The sequence below is a fragment of the Passer domesticus genome, chromosome 2, assembly GCF_036417665.1.
Source record: "Passer domesticus isolate bPasDom1 chromosome 2, bPasDom1.hap1, whole genome shotgun sequence".
NCBI lineage: Eukaryota > Metazoa > Chordata > Aves > Passeriformes > Passeridae > Passer > Passer domesticus.
In genome coordinates, this window is record NC_087475.1 from 65,849,550 (window position 1) to 65,871,008 (window position 21,459).

General features: G+C 39.3%; 1 protein-coding gene across 2 annotated transcripts; it reads left to right on the top strand.

Moving 5' to 3' along the window:
* PROSER1 (proline and serine rich 1) lies at positions 1–21,371 on the top strand. 2 transcript variants are annotated; one of them, XM_064408935.1, is made up of 13 exons: positions 1–788; positions 3,730–3,795; positions 4,502–4,570; positions 5,027–5,121; positions 7,324–7,417; positions 7,881–7,991; positions 8,736–8,819; positions 9,719–9,797; positions 12,024–12,119; positions 12,240–12,284; positions 14,543–16,304; positions 16,956–17,103; positions 21,055–21,371. In XM_064408935.1, exons 1-13 carry the CDS (start codon positions 744–746, stop codon positions 21,058–21,060), a joined length of 2,700 nt encoding a protein of 899 aa, XP_064265005.1. In that variant the 5' UTR covers positions 1–743; the 3' UTR covers positions 21,061–21,371. The 2 variants fall into 2 exon arrangements, with proteins under 2 accessions (XP_064265005.1, XP_064265004.1); XM_064408934.1 differs by lacking the exon at positions 21,055–21,371 and adding an exon at positions 18,367–19,969.
* The last annotated feature ends 88 nt before the right edge of the window (positions 21,372–21,459 follow it).

The following is a 21,459-nucleotide window of genomic DNA, read 5'->3' on the forward strand; positions in this document are numbered from 1 at the left end:
GCCGGGCCCGGGAGCGGGGGCGGCGGCGCAGGGGAGGCGCGGAGCGGGCGCGGCGGTGCCCCGGGGCAGCGCCCAGCGCTCCGGCACGGCGCCGGGAGCTGGGCTAGGGGTGGGTCCGCCCCGCGTTCCCGCCGCTCCGGTGCAGGCATCGCTATCGTCGCCCAGCGTGGAAAGGGCCTTCGCTCCGCGCTGTGATGCCATAGGGGCGCGACGGCAGGGAGGCGGGACCGGCGCAGCGGGTGCGCTGTCTGTGGGTTCACGCCGCTCCCGGGCCGCCCTCCTCACCGGGCCCGCCTGCCCCCGGGGCCGCCCGCCACCGCCCCGGCTCTGCCCGCCGGGATCGCAGGGCGGCGGCGCCGCGAGCGATGCTCTGCGCGGGCGCCCCGGGCCGCGGTGCCGCGTGCTGAGCGGGGCGGCCGCCGCTGCCGCCCTTCCCTTCCCTCCCTCCCTTCCTTCCCTTCCCGCCGCGACCCCTGCGCCCGCCGGAGCGCCCGCGGGACGCGCGGGGAGCGGCGCACCCGGCGGCTCCCGGAGAGAGCCTTTGTCTGCGTGTCCGCCGCTGCTGAGGGGGCAGCGCTCCATCCCCGGGGCCGAGGACAGCCCCGGCCACCTTCCGTGCCCGGCATTTTTAATTTATTTATTTTTTTAATTCCTTTTTTTCCCACTGTATGCTCAAAGACATTTAGGATTTTTTTTATCACTAGTATTATTTCCTCCGCGTTTGAGTGCCGGCAGTAATCAAGATGGATAAGAAATCATTTGAAACCGTGCTGGATGAAATTAGGAAGGTAAATTCTCGTTTTGTGTATTAGTTTAACTATCATTTGGTGATGGACTATAGGACAAGGAGTAGTGGCTACAAATCGAAAGGAGAGGGACATTTAGCTTAGATATTTACAAGAAATTCTTTGCTGTGGAGGTGGTGAGGCAGTGGAACAGGTTGCCCAGGGATGCCCCCGTCCTGGCGGTGTTCAAGGCCCGGTGAGATAAGGCCTTGGGCAACCCGGTCTAATGGGAGGTGTCCCTGCTCATAGCAGGGGTGGTTGGGTCTGGATGATCTTGAGCCCTCATTGGAAATAAGCACTTGGATAAAGTTACTGCAGCATTTTTACTTTCAAGGAAGATGAGGGAGAAAACCAAATTAGCCAGGCATGTGTTATTTGAGGGAAGGGCTGTGGTTGCTTGGCTTGTCCGGAGGCAGTGTGAAGTACCCACCTTTTATACGCTGGTTTAGGCGGTACAATGCACAAACAGGACGTGAGAACACTGATTTCTGAGCTGCATTCTGTAGTCCTTTTTGGAAATTACGTCTCCCACAGCTCAGGAGTGACTGTTGTGTGCACACCTCCTTCCTCTGGGATGTCAGTCCTGCTTTTTGATGCTTGCTCTGAGCTGTGCTTCCTCATCTCCTGTTTAAAAACTCTCCAAACAAAATACTGCAGGTTGTGGGGAGCAGAGATACAGACCTGGGCTTCCTCGTGTCTGGCAGGGCTCGGGTTTCTCTCTGCATGGTGGTCTGATTTTAAGAGGAAAGCTTGAGGCTGGTGGTTGGCACAATTCCCTGAATGCTAGAAGGAGATTAAAAATCAGAACCTTTAAGATTAATGTTTCTTGTTTTGCCTGGGAAGCAGAAACTTGGCATGATGTATTTTGTTGTAGTCAAGCAGAGGTTATTTAAGTGTCACAGTAGAACAGTTTGCCTGCTGAAGGTGTCTTGGTGTGACAAGGAAGGGCTTGTTTCAGATGGGATTTCCTCGTGGTGCAACAGCATTCCATAGCATTTTTGTATTAAGTAGAATTTTTTGTTGTGTTGGTTTGTCTAGGAGAGGTAAATTTCCTTTATTTGGACTTGGGTACTGGAGTTGAGTTTCAGTTCAGTTTCTCTTCAGCATGAGGCAGTGATGGGTGCAATTGCAGTATTATTATTTTGCAATATATCAAGGTATAAACCCATATTGAGGTATAAAACTGTTTATCAGAAGCCCCAGGAGTGTTTTTCTTATCATAACTATATTTTTGCATAAGGTCATGGTCATAAGGTCTCTTTCATAAAATAGCTAAAAACAAGACAATCTAAGATATTTCAGGGTGTGGACTTCCCTCCCACCTTATGAATTTGTATGGAAAATCTGGGGACCACAAAAAAATCAAGGAACAACTAGTACATGAATGTTTTCTCTGATGATTGATGGTGGGAGGGAGTAACGTTTCAATTATATTACTGCAGTGCAGTCCTTCAGAATACACTCTGTGATTACTAAAGACTTCAGACAAAAGGCTTTAGGCATGTGATTTTAGGCAATTATGTTACCTCTATGCTATCTGCTTGTATTCCTGTATTCCAACTCCCTGTTGATCTAAGGACCAGTGCTGTGTGTGTTCATAATAGTTGTGCTGCTGTGGTGTAACATTCATTGTCCAAATGCTGGTTTTGTGTCTTTGCTGCTATATTTTTGTTTAAGCTTAATTTCTAGTTCTGTGGTAGAATCTTCTTTATTATGTGATTTACAAGTTTGTTGTGTTGGCATGTTCCATTTTCAGTCCTACAGTTAACAGGAACAATTATTTAAATGCCTTCATGTGTAGCTTACTTCTGTTTTTCCCTGTATGTGTTTACAAGTCCTAGCAAAATAAACTTTGGGGGTTTTGTTTGTTTGTTCCTTCCATAAATATGCATAGCAGTGCTTTCTGTTTGTATTCTTGTTATAAAGTCATTAAGTTGTTGATTTAAGAAGGGAGAGTAACATTTATTTCAGTAAAAAAGACATACCATGCTTTTTTCCAAAACATATGAGGAGGAGGAAGGAATAGAAAAAAAATGAGCATGAAGGCAGAAATTCTTTCTCCCCTGTGACTTCAGTGTGTCTGGTAGTTTGTCTCTTAATGAGGTACAGAAAGGAAGAGGGTTGTTGGGAGGAAAATAGAAGTGGGTGTGTGGGTAAAGCTAAAGGTGGTTTGAGAATACATGAGATCTAGCAGGGGACTTGGAAACTATGGAAGAAAGGTGTTTTCACTGTCTTGGGGCAGGAATTTAGCTGTTAGCTGTCTTCTTTACATCTTGTACTGTCACACAGGGCTGGGTACAGGGGAGGGAGGAAGTCCTGGCTGTTAGACAGCTCACATGGTTATCAACACAACTGTCTGGCCACTGAGTCAAAAGACCAGTAGTGCTGCATTGAAGTACTGTGCTTTGTTTGTTTGGTATGACTGCATGTTAAAACTTGGAACCCATAAGGATAGTGATAAGACAGTATCCATCTCTGGGCCAAGCTTTGTTTTATATTTAATTCTGTCTGTATAGACTCGTTATCCAATTTCTTCATAAAGTCACTGAAGTAAAATACTTTGTCAGTTAGTTTACAAGTGCCATACAAAATAATTGCCTGAATCATCAACTGCATTATCTTGTTTAAGTTGATGTAAATCATTGGAGCAAAAAGAAGAGTGATGGTGTTCTCTCAGCGCAGTTATAAGCAACAATGAAAAAGCAAAATCAAGTAAATAAAACAATGAGTATTTTTTAACAGAAGAATTAAATCACATCTTCCTGCTTTTCAATGTTCTCAGTTATCTAAGAAATACACTGTTACTTCAAAATGCTGCAATGTAATTGATACAAATGTCACTTTGTAGGGGCAGATTTTAGATTAATAGATTAGCAGATGGTTGTGCTATAATTATGATTTTTGAGTCACTAATCCTGAATCCTTTTTTTTCTATATCTTTTAGGCTGTATTGACTGAGTACAAATTAAAAGCTATTGAATATGTTCATGGATACTTTTCCAGTGAACAGGTAAAGTCAACACTGTTACGGGTTTAATGGCAGCTGTTGTTTTTGTATATTCAGTAATACACAGAGTTTGTCTTGAGTCATACTGAGGCCGATCATATTAGCATTTCATATTTATTGAGGAGATTTAATTCCTTGTTATCACATCAGCATGACACCATTAAAAAGAGTTCTAAGTTGCTTTGTCATAAAAATCACTACATTTTCATTCTTTTTGTGTCTGGAAAGTTGTATAAATTTATCATAATAGAATTTATAATTGTTTTGTGTGTATTGTCTAAATAGAGATAATGTATAACATGATAATATGTAGATTTTCTTTTTCCTCTTTCTTTTCCTGCTGGCTTTTTTTGGTGTATACTTGGGAATATGTTGTTTGGGATCCTGATAGTTGATAAGTTTTTTCAGAGATATTGATTTATTTTATTTTTTTCCCTTATTCTAATACAGCGGTATTGTTATTTATATGTGCAAGTATATATCAGAAAGTAAATGTTTTAAGTATTTTCATCTCATAAAATAGAAATTTTAGGTGCTTACTTAGAAAGTAATAGAGGATTAGATGCTGGTAGGCACTGACAATCAGCCATCACAAACATGTTTTTTAGCATTATACCAATGTGCTACAAAAGTGGAGAGGTCATATTGATGCTGTTAGCATACATTTTTAAAATACCTGAAAGATTAATGGAAGGCCTTACTGTTGCAGGTTGTTGAATTACTGAGATACTTCTCCTGGGCAGAACCACAGCTTAAGGCAATAAAGGCTTTACAACATGTAAGTTCTTGTGACATGATCTTGTGGAATAAATTTGCTCTCTTAATGTCATTTTAATATTATGACACCTACTTTTCAACTGATGAGTCAATATACCCTTCAAAATCTTCAAAGTTTCTTCTTCATCTCCTTCAGTGGTACCAAGCTGTGAAATTTCATACTTTTAATTGGGGTATCTTTTCTGACTAAAGTGACTTTTTACTTTCCTGTGTATCACAGAAGGAGAAGTAACCCTTTCTAACACTTGTTAACTCTCCTGATTTCTTTGCTTTTGATGAGTGCTTTTTGGAGGTGCTTGTTCATAATTTATTGTACAGTCTCCTTCCCAGTGGGAGGGAGAGGCTATTAAAAGTTTACTGACATATACCATATGAAGCTGTTACTGAATTGTATTCTGAGTTTAAAATACTTGTGCTGTTTTATTTTATACACACTTTTTTCTTTCTTTCTTATCAGAAAATAGTGGCAGTTCCAGCATCAAAAATGGTTAATATTCTCAACTGCTTCACCTTCAGTAAAGATAAACTTATTGCCCTTGAAATCTTAGCTTCGTAAGTATCTCTTCTGCTGTGTTCCTTAACTTGTATTGGTTTGGCTCATGTTTGAGGACATAAAACTTTAGATCTCTTAGAAGGAAGCACTGTGCCTGGTTAAGGTAAAGCAGAGATCCATTACTGATGGAGCTGTTTAAAGTAATAATTAGAAACAGATGTTGTAGAAGTCAGCTGGGTTTGTTTGGCCTGGAACGAGTTAGGGTGACCTAATTGCAGCCTTTTGGTACCTGAAGGGACCCTGCAAAAGAACTGGAGTGTAATGACAGGACAAGGGAATGGCTTCATACTGAAAAAGAGTAGATCTAAAGTGGATATTAGGAAAAAATTCTTTGCTGTGAGGATGGTGAGGCACTGGCACAGGTTGTCTGGAGAAGTTTCCATACCTGAAAATGTTCAAGGCCAGGCTGGATGGGGCTCTGAGCAACCTGAATAAGAGGTCACTCTGCTCACCTGAAGGGGCTTTGGAGCTAGATGATATTTAAGGTCCTTCCAACCAATGATTATAGATTGTGGAAAATTCCATAGTTCTTGCTGCTATATGAGCTTCTGCCTGCTGGAAGACTTGCACTTTTGATGGTGTTTTTACTGTGGTCTTCAAATGTTATAGAGAACAAAGAGAGCTTTAACCTTATTTCTCTGCTCACTGAAATCCAGAAGACTTGAGACCAGGAAATTCTGGGAATTGACCCTTTTTTGAAAAGTCCTCTAAATATTACATTTGTAGAAATGAGTTAAATAAATAGATCTCATAAACTGACAAATCTATTTTCTATAAAGAAAATAGATATTCTAAATTTTTATTTACAGAGAAAGTTAGGGTTTTCCTAGTGAACAGAGCTGCTTCAAAGGGTCTATTACACATATTTAAAATGGAACTCTTCTGCTTGATTCAGGGGATTTTCATTTTATAAAATATTCTCTTTTTTTGGTTATTTAGGGGTTTTTTTTGCTTTAAGAATATCTGCCTTCCCTATGAATGCTGTCTTACTGCCTGCTTGAACTTCCTGGGTATATAATTTCATGGTACAAATATCCGTAAAACGGTTAAGACTGAGGATACAGACGTGGTTTTGCTTTAGGAGTTGAGTTTAAGGGTGCCATGTCAATGCTCCTAGTCTATTTCAAACCAAACCAAAACACGATAGCCAAAGGAAAGGTAGTGACACACAAGACTAACCTGTTACCTTCTTGTAATGAGACTGGAGCCCTTGGACTGTTCAACTGCTACACTTCAGCTGATGTGGAGGGAAAGCACAATAACTTCCTTGGCTGTAGAATTTCTACAGTACTAAAGCAAAGTAATGGAGTCATGATTGTAAATCCTAACCCAAATCTATGCACTGCTTACTTCATTAATCAGAAATAGTGAACAAAGCTGAAAGCTCATTCATACTATTCTTTTAGGTGTTTTTCATGTCTTCATTCAATGTTTTGCTGATTTAATTTCTGTTTAATATCCTTCTTTGAGGAATCCCCCTTTTTGGTACTGTATTGTATTTCTAGTAGTTTGGATGGTATGGGTAATATTTGATAGAGAAGTGCTGGTAAAAAAATTGGTCAGAATTTTGAATAAGTTGGATAGAAGCAGGCATTAGTCTCTCCTTATAGTCACATATTTTGTTCTCTGGTGTGTCTAGTGTTGTTTGAGGAAGAAGAGAGAGGAGGAGTACATTTTGGAACTATATGAAGGCTTTCACTAACTCTGCAGAACTTAGAGAAATTTACCAGGAATTATCTTTTTCATCCTAAATTAAATTAGATGAAAACTTGTTTTTCCACCAGACTGGCAAGAAACAGTGGCAAATTGAGTAGCTACTGGTTTTCTGCTGTGCTAGGAATTGTGTGTTAGTAGTAATAAAGCTTTCTAGTGAACTTTTGATGCCTTGAGTCTCAAGTCATCACTGTTGTGATGCAAAATTCATTTATTCTACATACTTACTCTTGAAATAAAGTTTAGACATCATCATCCATTATTCTGTATTGATATTTAGTTCTAATACCATGTTTTACTTACAGGTATTGAAGTCCATATTTAAGCCTAGGATTTGTACTTTAATAATAATAATATTATGATCTGAACTAATTATGTTTTTTTAATGTGCTTTTGGGTAGTGGCTAAGTGTGGGTCACTTTTCAGTGGTGCATTGTTTCAGCTTATGCAAGTGGAATGGCAGTAATTGTCTGTCAATGTCCTTACAGCAACATTGTTGATGCTCAGAATTATCGTCTGATTGAAGATCTGTTCAGAATTAATATGTCAGAGAAGAAAAGATGCAGAAGAATTCTTGAACAGGTAATCAAGATAAGCTAATATCCTTGGTTCTGTTAGGATTGTATCTGTGTGGTCATTGTGGGGTCATGGCTTAGCATGAGGATTTCTGGGAGCTGCTGGTGTAAGACAAGCTGAAACAAGCAACTGCAAAAAGGTAAGAGCATGTGCAACAAAAGGAGAAGCTTTTGTCAGGCATTAGGAACATATGGAAAAAGGGATACAGAATTGCAACCAATGCTGGAGGAAACAGTTTGTGTTTCGTTTTAGAGAACACCAAGTGCTTAAGCCCAAATTCAGTGTAAACAGAGAGAGGCTTTGGTAGACGTTTACACTATTTGGATTATTTGGAATAAGACTTGAGACACAGACTTCAGTTGTTCCATGTAGGTTGATTCATGCAGTCTAAATGTCGTGAAATAGTAACTAGTTTCTTTAGAGCATTGAATTTGATAGCAAATTATGTTCTTTCTTGATTATTTTGCAGGCTTCAAAAACAGGTTGTAAGGCTCCTCATGCTATGATATCATCCTGTGGCATGATTCCTGGCAATCCTTATCCCAAGGGCAAACCAAGCCGCATAAATGGAATTTTTCCAGTAAGCATGATCCTATGCTTTTGCTTTTCACAAATGAACTTTGATTTAAGATTTATTGTACTATCAGCAAACCCAGAATTCATATACATGGAAGGAGGAGTGGAATCAAAACCAAAATACATTTGTTGGGTTTGTTTGTTTGTTTGTTTTACCCCCTTCCACATTTATAGGGAACTTGCATTATTCTTATTTGCCCATTGTTTCTATGCTGCTTCAGGTAAAGATTACCTGAACAATGTCACAAATAAGACATTTAAATATCAGGAAAACATTGTAAACTCCAGCAATATTTGGCAGAATTAGGAGAGGTGTCGAGAGGCTTGCTGGTAGGTTGATAAGGTGACCTAGTATGGTCACTCCAGTACTACTGCTAATCTCAGTGTGGCTCTTAAGCATGTCAAGCATTTCCTGTGAACACTTAAGGGACAGCAAAATTAACTGGAATTAATATTATCATGTCCACAAATCAAAATGCAGAATTCCATCATCAACATGCACTGTTTAAAAACATCTCTCTTTACAAAACCTCAGTGTTACAAACCAAGCTATTGGAATGCTCTTAATCATTTCTTTACAAGCCTATAGCAGTTAGTTGGGTTGTTGTTTTTTTTTCCTGACAAACATGGTTACTTTCAGAATGTTCAAAAACTCAAATGTAGTTCAGAAAAAAAATGAAATATGGTGAAATCGTACAGCAAGGTTTGCTTCTAAATTAATGCTTGGTTTAATTTTCTTTTGTTTCAGGGAACCCCTATCAAAAAGGACACAGAAGAATGTACTAATGAAGGAAAAGGAATAGCAGCCCGTATACTTGGACCATCCAAACCAGTATGTGTAAAAATTAATAAATAGATGACCCTTTAAAAATCCCCAAAACAACTACCAGCCAATTCAACAAGGCTTTTTTATACAATGCTGTTGTGTTGCAAGAAGTCTGTAGAGCAGCAATTTAATTGAAGCTAAACTTCTATAATGAATATGATCTAGTATGTTTTTATTTAACTTGGAAAATGAGCTCTAGTTTTTATGTGTAGAGGGAGAAGATTCTCTGCTGGATACAATGTTTGTACATTTGAAGACAATTAAAATTACAGTTGCAGAAGAGAAAACTAAGAGCATTTTTGGTAATCCATCACTAGCTGCTCTCTGAGGATTTCTCACATAAACACAGAAAATGCCTTCATCTTTGAAACTTGAATTACAGCAGTGCCTTAGAAAGAAGTTCTTGTTTCTTAACAACACAGCTGATCTGTATTTCAAAATTTTGAAGCATGTGGGACAACCTTTCAGTGAACCTGTTACTACTCTGAAGTATTGTCCAAATGTTTTATTATCACTTCTGTTATGAGATGCTTCCCACAAAGCTGTGTGATTTTTTAAAAGTAGGTACCTTCAGAAATATTTGCTAGTTTTAAATGTGCTAAACCTCTAAAATGAGAAGCCAGTCCAAGACTGCAGAATATGAGAACTGCAAGGCAGAAAGGAGCTCCCTTTCCCACTTGTGCTCAGTTTTCTATTAAAATCTAAAGATATCCTAGTGAAGTTTGTTTCACTCTTTTCAGAAAGACTTGCAGTCACTATGGATATTATGAAAAAAATTTATAGCACCTATATTTGTAGGAAAGAATGCCTGTCTGTAGTAGTATCTGAATGTTAGCTCTTTGACTGAGAAACATTACCTAATGCTCTCACTATTGCTTTTTCCATTTGTTTTTTTCTTTATGTAGGCTCCATCAACGTACAATCCACACAAACCAGTTCCATACCCCATCCCACCATGTCGGCCACATGCAACTATTGCACCAAGTAAGGTTTCTATGTGTTCTAGCTTGATGCTATTGTTTGTGCATTTGCCTTTTAAGCAATATGTCAAGTGTTGGTTTCTCTGACCATGGTCATATCTGAAATTGGCTTCTGCTCCCTGAGCATGCTCTAGGTACTGGTTTCTACCTTTTCTTTCATGACAGCAGAATTGATAAAAAGAGGAATATACTGACTGCTTTTTCCAACATCCATAAGAAAAATTCACAATCCTGTTCTGATTACAAAATATTTAATTTACGGGAAGTATTGTTCATGTTAAACAAGACAAGGGCTTTGGCTTTGTTGTAACATTTGGCCAAGGCTTGGGCTTTGGCTTGACAAGTCTGACTTGTTGCTGTAGAACCCAACTTGGGATATGGTCAGCCACGGCCCTGAATTAGGTGGAACTTTGTAGGAACATGCTGAAGGGCTGTAATCTGTTTCTCACTTGCCTTCAGTTTTGCCTTTGGTCCATCATAATGGAGAGTAAACAGTTTCCTAAAAGAAAAGTAGATTTCAGTCTCAGAAAGGAAATAGTGATTGCTTTTCCCTGCCATTGCTCTATTTCTAGCCTAGTGCCTTAAGTAAGGTTGAGCCTTTATTCGTAAGCTCCTCTCTTTGCTGCATCAATTGTTAGACTCAAGAGATTTTTGGAAGGGGGCAAGGCAATTGCTCTTTCTTTGGAAGAAAGCTTAGAATACTTAAAAGTAGTCAGATTCAGGTCTGGCAGGCAGCTGAAAGCCTTTTCTAATCTTGAAATTCTGTACTACAACACAAGGAGTGCTCGGGTTAGGACACTTGCATTTCATTCATGTTTGGATTTCAGAGAGTTTTTCAGGGAGTTGATAAGAAAGTGAAGCAGAACTCCTATCAAGCATGCTGAAGGCTGAGTCATCTAATCAACTTGATGTGTGCAAGTCTTTTTATAGTCATTTTAGAAAAATGGGCACTACTAGTGGCTAAAATAAGACTGATTGATTATTTATGCCCAGAAAATTACTTGTTCTGAAGAAACTGTACAGGAAACTTGCAGACTAACTCAAATTTATATTGAATAAATCCTATCCAAAGTACCTTAAAGCACAAAATTTGGCCTGCGGCAGGATAGAAATATTAATACAGTTTTAGGATATGAAAGTGCTTTACAGATTTCAGGGCCTTACTAGGCTGCAACATGTGTTTTAAGAAAGCTCTTGTGACAACAGAACTCATAACTGGTGAAATTATATATATGTGTGTATGAGTTTAATGAGATTGCAGATGCTGACCTGAAACTATTGAATGTGATTGTTTTCAGTCAGTGGTGCTGAATTGTTTTTTGCCTCTTGAACATTTCCTTGCTGAGTGCTACAGTGATTATTAGTTGCTTTTCTGATTTTCAGGCAAGAGTTGTGCAAGAAATCTTGGCATCAGGTGGAATTACTATGAAAGTATGAAATCAGAAAGGACTTCTATATGACAAATTAGTGCATTTTGAGTATTGTTCAAGTGCTACCTTTTCCCATGAAGCCCGAGTTCTTATGCTCTTAAACTATTAATTCAGGGCCACTGTAAAATGTGTCTGTCTTCCTGCAATTTAAATTCAGATGTGTTTCATCAGAACTGTATACCACAGCAATACAACTGTTTCAGGTGCTCCAAAAAATAACAGAGGAAAAAAGATATATTTAATATGTTAATTGCTGTAAGAATTTTATATTAAAATACTTTGTTAACCCACTTGAATTTCTTAACTTTTAAAGAAATATTGAAGAATACTAAGTTAAGTATTTGAGAAGGATTGTTTTTTCTCAGAATTTCCTGGCTAGTGTTAAAGGGTGATGGTTACTGATCTGTGTTTGGCTCCCTTGTTTGTCCAGCTTTAATGCTGAAGAAGGAGTTGTAACAGCCTTTAAATTAGGAATAGGAAAGGAACCAATGATGCTGCAGACACTGTATTACTCCTTCCCTTTGAGTTTTTTCAGGCAAAATGGAACTGGAAATTGAAACTTTTTTCTCAGGCTCTCTTAAGAGAATTGCCCTTAGTAAAATTTGGATCACAATGCATGGCCTTCAGGCAGACATTGGCAAAAGCCAGCATCCAGCCTGGATAATTAACTGGTCTGGCTTTTTGATGAAGGAATGTCTTACAGTGTTGAAAATATTTTTTTAAAGGTGAAGATGCTTACTGGTTCATCTAGATACAGATTCTTCTGACAACAGGGATGTGTATTGCCTTTGTTATTTTAGGTGCTTACAACAATGCTGGCTTAGTTCCAATGGCCAATGTCATAGCTCCAGGCTTACCAGCTCCTCCACCATACACTGCTAATCAAGCGGTATCAGGTAAAGCATGCATATCTTTAAAAATATTCATGCTGTATTTCCTGGTTCATTCTGGGAGTGGGTCATTCACTGCTGGAGTTTCATTTGCCTTTCAATAACAAGCTGCTGTTCTCTGTTTAGAAAATGAGGACCTTTCCAGCCAGGCAAAACCTTCCCAAAATCAAGGTAAATTGCAAATCCACAGGGGATTTTTGTGTGTATTGTATCTTTGTTATTTGTTCAGAAAATGTTAACAACTTGTTTAGTGGGATCTTCATAAGCTTCCAAGTATGCAGCCACTAAGTATGTGGAATAGAATCTCTTTTGAGAGTGGAGAAAAAAAATCATCAGACATTTGTACTTAGAAGCATTGAAACATTAAAATTCATTCTTTTGTGTGTTCGTTTATCAAAGTTTTTTATATTCTTTATAAGTATGTGAGGAAATCGTATTACAAACTAAATCAAAATACCATTCACAATGTTCATGCACTTAAATACTTCAGTAAATCTTTGCAATTTTTAAAATTCTGGACATCTGTTGGAAAACTCATTGACATTTTAATTTCATAGATCAGTTGCAATAAGAAGGTAGGAATACAAGAGAGATTTAGAGATTTTTGAATGTCTTATCCCAGAGTGTTAGATCCAGCTATGTCTCCTGCACTTTCATCTTACCCTGTAAGATCCTGTTCTTTTTACCAGGACAATAGTGTATTTTTAAATTGTTATTATTTGTGTGGTGCTTTGTACACTTGGTACAAAGCAAAATAATCCTATTAGGAACTACTTATAAAAATGCTTTGATAACATGTTATTAGATTTGACAACCTGAGAATTTACTGACCATTGAGTCAGGCATATTAGCAAATACTGCATATAGATAAAATGACTGTGATAAGTTTAGCTACTGTAAATATTCCTAGGGACCAAAAAAAAAGTCGTGTTTTGTCTTTCCTTCTCTATGTCCAGGGATGGTTCTACAGAAATGTTTTGAAGAATCACTTCATTCTTGTATACCCTTCTCTAAGTGTGCATGTATTTTTACAAAGTTAGTTCATACAGCTAAATAAATACAGTGTAAGGAATGAAACATTCTCTTAGGAAAAGTTCAGCTCTGAATTCTACTGCAGCTGTATTTCATTCATGATTATCTCAGCTGTCAGGATTGAATAACTGTTATCTTTAGGCGAGTCTTCGGCTTGGAAATAGAATGAGAAAACAACACAATCCAGAGCTGGGCAGTCTGTGGCTTTTTTGAAAAGAGTATGTCAAAAGAAATAGCTTTTTGGCAGATTTACTTGTTTTAGAGTTTCAACATATACAAAATAGGAGTTGGTCATATGAACTTAGGTCCAAGATTTTAAATAATAATTTTCTGGATTTGTGTGTAGAATTATGTGTAGAAATCAGGCAAGAGAGACATGTAGGCTGCTAGAGAATTATGGGTGGTGAGTTTGACTGGTTGGATGAGTGTCTTGCTTACATTTGAACAGATTATTCCAAAAGTTAAATAAAGCACAAGGGTTGTTTGAGAGGAATGATTTATTAACATATTCATGTTCCACAGGAAACTAGAGGCAGGCATATCGAGACTCTTGACATGCCAGTGTTCATAAATGCAGCTCCTTTCCATTAACCTCCACCTCCCCATTAACAGTGAGCCTGCCTGTTTTCCTGCAGCTTGACTGATGTCTCTTAACTTACTTTGTAGGATTGACACAAGCTGGTACTTTTAGTGGCAGGTGCTTGCCTTTATTACAGACACCTAACTAAAGACTTCTAGAAGTACTTTTCGATAAAGTCAAGTGCCAATGTTAGTTTAATATTGTAGTGTGATAAATGAATTTCAAAGTGTACCTTCTTAGAATCAAAATCTGAAGGAAGCACAGTGAAGAGAATGACCTGATTTTGAAGGAAAGAAAACTACAAGCACCTGAAATCAGCTTTCTTCAGTTGTTGAGTAAACTTCTCTGAAATCAGGATACATTGAATTAACTGGTTCTGAAGGAAATTCTGACCTTCAGTGAGAGTGGATGCAGAAGAGCCCAGGTGATCTGATGCTGATGGAATATTAGATCTGATTTGGGTACTGCCAAATGTTAGGGACCAGAGGGAGGGTGTTTACCTGTATCACTTAGATGTTCTTACGGAGTGTATTTGAGTTTCTAACTGTTCTGCATGAGATCATGAAGAGGTAGCAGATGTCACAGAGTGTTTTAAAAAGGAGTGTTAGCCCACATGGTGTATGATTTGCGTGATGTGTTTGTGTGTACCTTTTTGGTGTGTTTTCATAGGCCTCGCTGTTCATTGTTTATATGTAGACATTGTGTGTTAGCTATTGCCTGTGTATCATATTTTGAAATGCTGTATAAAATGTTTTTGTGTTTATTTCAAACATTTCTGACAGTTTCAAGTATTCTTACTGGTTTTGTTTCTTTGCAGCTTTTTCTGCACAAACGAATCAGCTCTTTACTCCTCATGGTTCTAATCCTTCAACACCTGCTGCTACTCCAGTCCCTACCCCATCACCTGTCAAGGCAATAAGCCATCCATTAGCACCTGCAACTCCACTCATCTCTGGGATGAACATGTCTACCCCTGTCCTTCCTGTTTTCCCAGGACAGGTCTCCTCTTCCATCCATACATCTCAGCCATCCACCCCAACCCCTACTGTCATCAAATCCCTTTCATTGCCTGGTGTCCCTGTCACATCTGTTCACACTGCAACCTCTACCCCGATCCCCTCAGTTTTTTCTGGGCTGGCTTCTATCCCTGCTGCTATGCCCGCTCCTCAAGGTTCTTCCACTCCATGTGCCACACCTGCACCCAGCGAAGCTTTCGCATCTGCTGCTACACCATTTGCTGGCCTCCCTTTCTCTGCAACCTCTTCAGTTGCTTCCGCTAATAATCCTGCTCCATTGTCATCGGTCTTTGCTGGCCTCCCTTTGTCCTTGCCACCCAATGCCCAAGGGATTTCTAGTCCTGTTCCATCTACAATTGCTAATTCTCCTGCCACTACCATTCCTGGCTCGCTTAGCTTGCCTAACCCAATTTTGTCTGTCTTAAAGGGATTTCTGACATCACATGACACTTCATTAATCAATTCATCTGCTTTACCTTCTGCTGTGACAAGTGAGCTTGCTTCTTTATCTGCTCTTGCTAATCAAAGCTCTGACCCTCCCACTTCCTCTGTCAACAAATGTTACGCTCCATCAGCCACCCCCAACACACAGCGTTCCTCCACACCTGGGCTGGCTATTTTTCCAGGTCTTCCATCCCCATCTGTAGCCAATTCTAGTTCCACTCCTCCCACATTGCCTACACAGTCACCTTTAACCACTTCACCATCGATTATGCCAGTCAACTGTGGCTCATCAGCCTCCCTCTTGCATGGCACAAGTCCTACTAATCCCGACCAGCAGCTCTCATCAGCCCCAGCTGCCACAAGTATCCCAGTTCTGGTCAAAACAGAACCCATGAGTCCTACCCTGTCGGCCTTCAAAGGTCCTTCTCATTCAGCCAGCCCTTCTCATGGTGCTCTAGGACTGTCAGGGCTCGGGCGTGCGTACACCTCAGCAGCTTCAGTGCCCGTCAGCTTACCCGGTTCCCTGAATCCAGCGCTGTCAGGGCTCTCCTCTTTGAGTGCTCCTCTGAACAACTCCAGTTCTCTGGCTTCCATTCCCCTCGCCCCACATGGCTCCTCTGCTCCCATTGCCCCCGTGTTCAATGGACTTCCTCCTTTCACGTCTCTAACCAGTAACTTTGCCTTTACTGGTAACCCAGCACTGACCCCGCCCGTCACTCTCCCAGGGTCTCTGTTGGCCACTCCGGCTACAAGCGCTTCGGCCGTGTCCGCCCCCCATGTGAGCTCCACCGCCGCCGTGCTCTCAGGACTCGCCGCCTCCGCAGCAGTCTCTGCTCCACCCTTCTCGCTTAACTTGTCCAGTGCTGTCCCTTCCCTTTTTTCTGTTGCCCAGGGACCTCTGGGATCATCAAACCCATCCTTCCCTGGTTTTCCTGTCTCTAACACACCCTCTGTCACTCCTGCTCTCCCTTCTTTCCCTGGCCTCCAGGCATCCTCTGCAGTAGCAGCAGTTGCACCGTTGCCGGCAGCTGCCACAGCCCCATCTCCAGCTCCGGTCCTGCCAGGGTTTGCCTCGGCCTTTAGCTCAAACTTCAACTCTGCACTTGTGGCACAGGCTGGGTATGTTACTGTTTTTGGAGGAGGTCAGAACTATTTCTTTTTCTCATCAACAAAACACTGATTTTATTTTAGGTGTGTAGACAATATTTTCACTCATAGTTACTAATTGCAGTAACTTTTTTAAAAGTTAATAATTTTTAAAAGTTAGCTCACTGCTAGATTTCAACATGTTTTTAGAAGCTGATACGGTAGTGACTAAACAGGTTGGCCTCATAGTCCCTGGTATGACAGTCTAATCCAGTGAGGTCCTCAGTGATTTTATTTCCCAGGTGAGGTTTTACAAGATTGGATTCCATGTGGGCATCTATTGACACACACAGGTAATAGCAGCCAATATCTTACATGTTTTAAGGAAGTCGTCAGCATAAATTCTTGTCTGTAAAGTTTTTTTTGAGTGCCAACTATCAGCACAATTGAGGTACAAAACATTTTGAGTCCCCTTAGGTGTGTTCCAGACAATCTTGTTTTGTGTATGTATGAATAATTTTTACATGGGTGGAGACTGGAATTCGGTTTAGAAATTCTGGCCTTTTGAGATTTAGAAAAGAACTGCTTTTGTAATTTATATAGACATAAGCTTATGGAAAGAGAAACAGAATAAAACATGGTGCAGATGTTCCTAATAATAGCCTCATTTTGACATTCTTCCAGCTTGGCTTCTGGACTACAGACTCCAGGAAATGCAGTTTTTCCTGGTCTTTTATCTCTCCCTGGTATCCCTGGCTTTCCCCAAAGTGCCGCACAATCTTCCTTACAGGAATTGCAGCACAGTGCAGCTGCACAGTCAGCACTACTACAGGTAATGTGCCTATTTGTTGGTACTGTTCTACTTCCAGTGATCTCTTGAGCATGTACTTGCCTGCTAACTCTTTGGGATTAGTTTAAATCAGTAAATTATTAAAACCCCTAAATTGTGTGAGAACTAATTACAAGGATCATGATAAAAAACAACTTGTGCTAACTTCTTAGTTAAGGCCAGTGTACAATGCATAAGTGAGATGAAAACATTATCTAAAACTTTTTGTAAAATGGAGAGAAGTAAAAGAAAAGATAATGCAAATTTATTATTTTGCTGGGTTTGTGTTAAATCTAATTAGCTGATCATACTGTTGCAAAATTTGTGCTCAGTTCCAGTCTGATAACTTACAGATTTCTGTGGACCGTTTGTTGTGAGTTATGTGCCTCTGCACATGTAGTCAGATTGTCTTGAGTTTGTGTCTGTTGTGGTTGTGCCTTTCTCTTGATAGTTCCCACAGATAGAATTGTAATATAAGCTTGAAATGGCTTTGGGTAATGTGTAATTTCATCATCTCTTGTCCATGAAACACTTGTTTCACCCATCAGCCTACACAAGTTAACTGAAACTATAATCAGATTTTGTGTTTATATGTTTAGCTTGTCATTTGTTAAAAACAGCCTCTGTACAGACTCTTGTAAGAAATTTGACCTTCTCTACATAATACTAAAAGAGAGAGCTGAGTGTCTTAATGTTTGCTCTCTTCTGTGACACATCAGTTGTTGAAGTGAAGCATGTGTCTAAGTGCAGCATATTGTCAGATATCTTCTGAATATCAGGGGATTGGAAGAAACAAGTTACTTCACCTAGACCATGCTTTTGCAACTCAGGAGTCTATTTGTTCTGTAGAAATGTATGCAGATTGCATTGAGGGAATGTAATTATTCTTATTTATAAGATCCACTCACTAAAATTAACACTTATTTACTTGAGCAATGAAGAAAAGGAAAGTTGAGTCACTAAAATATTACAGCTTCTGATTAAGCTGTGCTTTCCAAATCAGCTGGTGCCATTAACACTGCTTTGTTTTCCCCCTTAATCCAACTGCTTTTTTCATTCTCTGGTATTTCAGAGCAATAGTTGCACTACAGATTAACATCTTTATATAGATACCTTGCTCATCTCTATTCTTTGCACACTTTAGAATATAATCCATTTGTTTTAGCTTGAGCAGGATTGGTATTGTGGCTGAAATTTTGCTTGATTTAGATTTTTGTTTCCTTGTTTTTGTCAGTGCTGTTTCTTAACTTCTTATCTTCCTTAAAGGCACATTCTGCTTCTGCTCTGGAGAACTATACAGCTCAGCCTGAAGGTTTTGCTAACTATCCATCAACACCAGGAACACCATTTTCATTGCAAACAAGTCTGCCCCAGAGTGGATGGCAGTAAATACCAGTAAATGCATAAAGACTGCAGTGTTTGCTTGACAGAGCCTGATTCTATTCACTTTGAAGGCTGTCTCTGCGATAGTGGGAGCATGATCTGAGCTGGGGAAAGAAAGGGAAAACATGAGGGTAAAATGTTTCCAGGAGGCTGTGTCAGATGTCAAATTTAATTTGTGAATTGCATTCAGTCTGATTCAGGGTCTGATCCTGTGAATTGCTGAGCATCCTTGACTCTCCTTTAATTTTAAGAGTTCAATGTTTGGTGTCTTACAGGATCAGGAGCATTCAAACAGATGTTTCTGTAAATAGGGCAACTGACTGTCAAGCTGAGTAGGGAGACCAAGTATACTCAATAGTGTGAATAAGCACCTATCCTTCTGTTATGTTTTGTATGGTATATGTGGTTAATATAGACTGAGATCTAGACTGAAGCTAGACAATTCAAGCTGTAGACGACCTTTTGCCTAGAAGCACACTTCTTGTGTGTGTACAAATCAAGGTCAGTTTATGGTTTTTCAGATGATTTCTTCCTATGTATGAAGATATCCTGTTAGCATCAGCAGTATGTTAAGGGGAGGGTAGGTCAGAGGTATGTGGGGGTTTTTCTTATGCTTCAAAATACTGTTATGGGCTTGCTGCTGAATTGAGTACTCCTTTGTCTGAACAAAAAAGCTAGGAAATGATGCTGTACTGTATTTGGTAGAAGTGGATTATGTTTTACTGGAGTATGGTTTAGCTAGCTGAGAATATGTCTTTCCAAAGTACATAAAAGCATTTTAACTTGCCTCTAAAATAAGGTTCCATAATATTCTCCTTGCCTCCAGCACCCCTCTGAATGAAATAATTGTACTGCAGATAGGCTGCCTATCTGGCACTTTTGACTGCAGATTTATGTGAATGTTTACAGACATGGGGCAAGTTCTTCTCTCCCTTATACTCACAAACAAACTCGTTCTCTTTGTGCTTTTCAGCTATAAACTACAACTTGATGGTGCTTATCATGTCCTGTGAATATAAGTGGGAGCAGAATTTGGACCATGGATTTTTTTAGTATTTTTCCTTGGAAAACATACATGATTTTAAAGGCATATAGCTAAATTAATTGTTACAATGCAGCATATAGAAAGGTCTTGCTTTGTTAGTGAAATTGAGTTGTGCACTCTTCTAATAATGTTAGTATCTGTGGCAATGTGTAACACATCATTGAATATCTTCTATTTAAGGTATGCTCTTGATCATGGTCTAGAGACAATAGAGATGAATGATATTCAATCATGTGACTAAATTAAAATGTAGAGATACTACACTGTAGAAATGTTCTGCACCTAGAGTTTTACTTTTTTAAAGATTGATGATGCTGGGAGATGTTGCTAATGTATTTTCTTTCAAGATGTGAACAAACTTTTTTAGAACATTAATGGAAATTACTGTATTGGTTTTTAACATAATTTTTTTAAATAAAAAGTTTACAGTCATGGCAAAAAGGCTTTGCTGACTATTTGCATATTTACCTAAAATATGAATGAATAAACTTGTTTTTACTAAGATACTTCTACTGATCTTGATCTTGCTTTATGCAGTTTCTTTTTGACGAGGAATTCTGTCCAAAATTATAAAATGTACTTCCTAAGGAGTGACATTAGAAATATCCTATTTAATTTTTAGATGAAAAATTTAAATTCTTTGACATTTTAATAAACAAACTTACGTATGATGTTAAATCTAAAAAGGATATTGTGTTCTTACATTTTTTATTTTGTGAAACCTGTTAAAGTCTCATTATTCTCCACTCTGAACTGCTCCTAAATTTGATATCTCGGATATTGATATCTTGACTTAAGTAATCTGTGGAAGAGTTCTCTATCATCTTTCATTTTATTCTGCTTGTCATTCTTTCCATAACTCATTCTTTGTAGATTAGCAGATGAGTTGGAGAAAATAAAGATACAGGTATCTTATTAAGAGCAAATTGGCTTTTCTCCCCTGGATGTCAATGTAAACCAGTTCCAAGTCAGTAAGTGTTTTGTAACCTTACTGAGGTGCTGAGTCTTTTAATTCTAGTTTCCCCATTAAGCAATTAGTTTGAACTAATTCACGTCACCCTGTAGTCAAAAGCAAGGAATACTGTTTTGTCAGAAAGTAAGCACTTTGTGCCTCTGTTTCTAAAAATATCTGGTAAATGGTTATGGGGTGTGGGGTTCCTGTCTGAGCACTGGACAACTCGGAGATGCCGAAGAGACTCAAGCTGTGTTTCTCCAAATGAAAACAGGTGAGAAGTAGTGAAATGCACTGTGTTAAATGCTCTTCTCCTGCAATGTAGTTACTGGGTGTTGTCCAGCCCCTTTAGCAGAGAAGAGTATTTGATGCTCCCATCAGTCTTAGACAAGTGAATAGGTTAAGAAATGTTTAATTGTAAAGTTCTTATGTCTGGCTGTCTGGTTCTTACTGAATCTTACTGAGCTGGATTTTGTAAATGAACTCTCCTCTCCACTGGTTAGGATTAAAATTCAATTTTTGAAATATTTCTCCTGATGTAAAATTGTTTTTTATTAATTTTTTTCCTCTTCAGGAATAGAGTCTGTGTTCTGCATTGCAGCAAACTGCTGTGACCCAGCCTTGGAATTTCTGAAGGGAGTGATTTATCCTGAGCCCTTTCATGCTTACTTGAGCACCATTTTTAGACAGCCAAGGAAATGTCTGCTCCTGAGGCAAACCACCTTAAACTGAGCCTGTGCCAGGAAGGGCTCTTGCTGTATGATTTTAATTCTGGACCGATTTTTTTCACTGTTCAAGTTGCCTGTTACTGCTCTGTTTTGTGTGTACTGACGGCCTGCATAGATACGGTATGGCGAAGTGTTCCTTGAAATAAAATCTTTTTTGCAACAACTTAAGAACATACCGGGATTGTGTTTGCAAACAAGTTTCAATGTTTCTTTCAAGTGCTTTAATTGCAACTGCAGTGAATAGGAGAGAA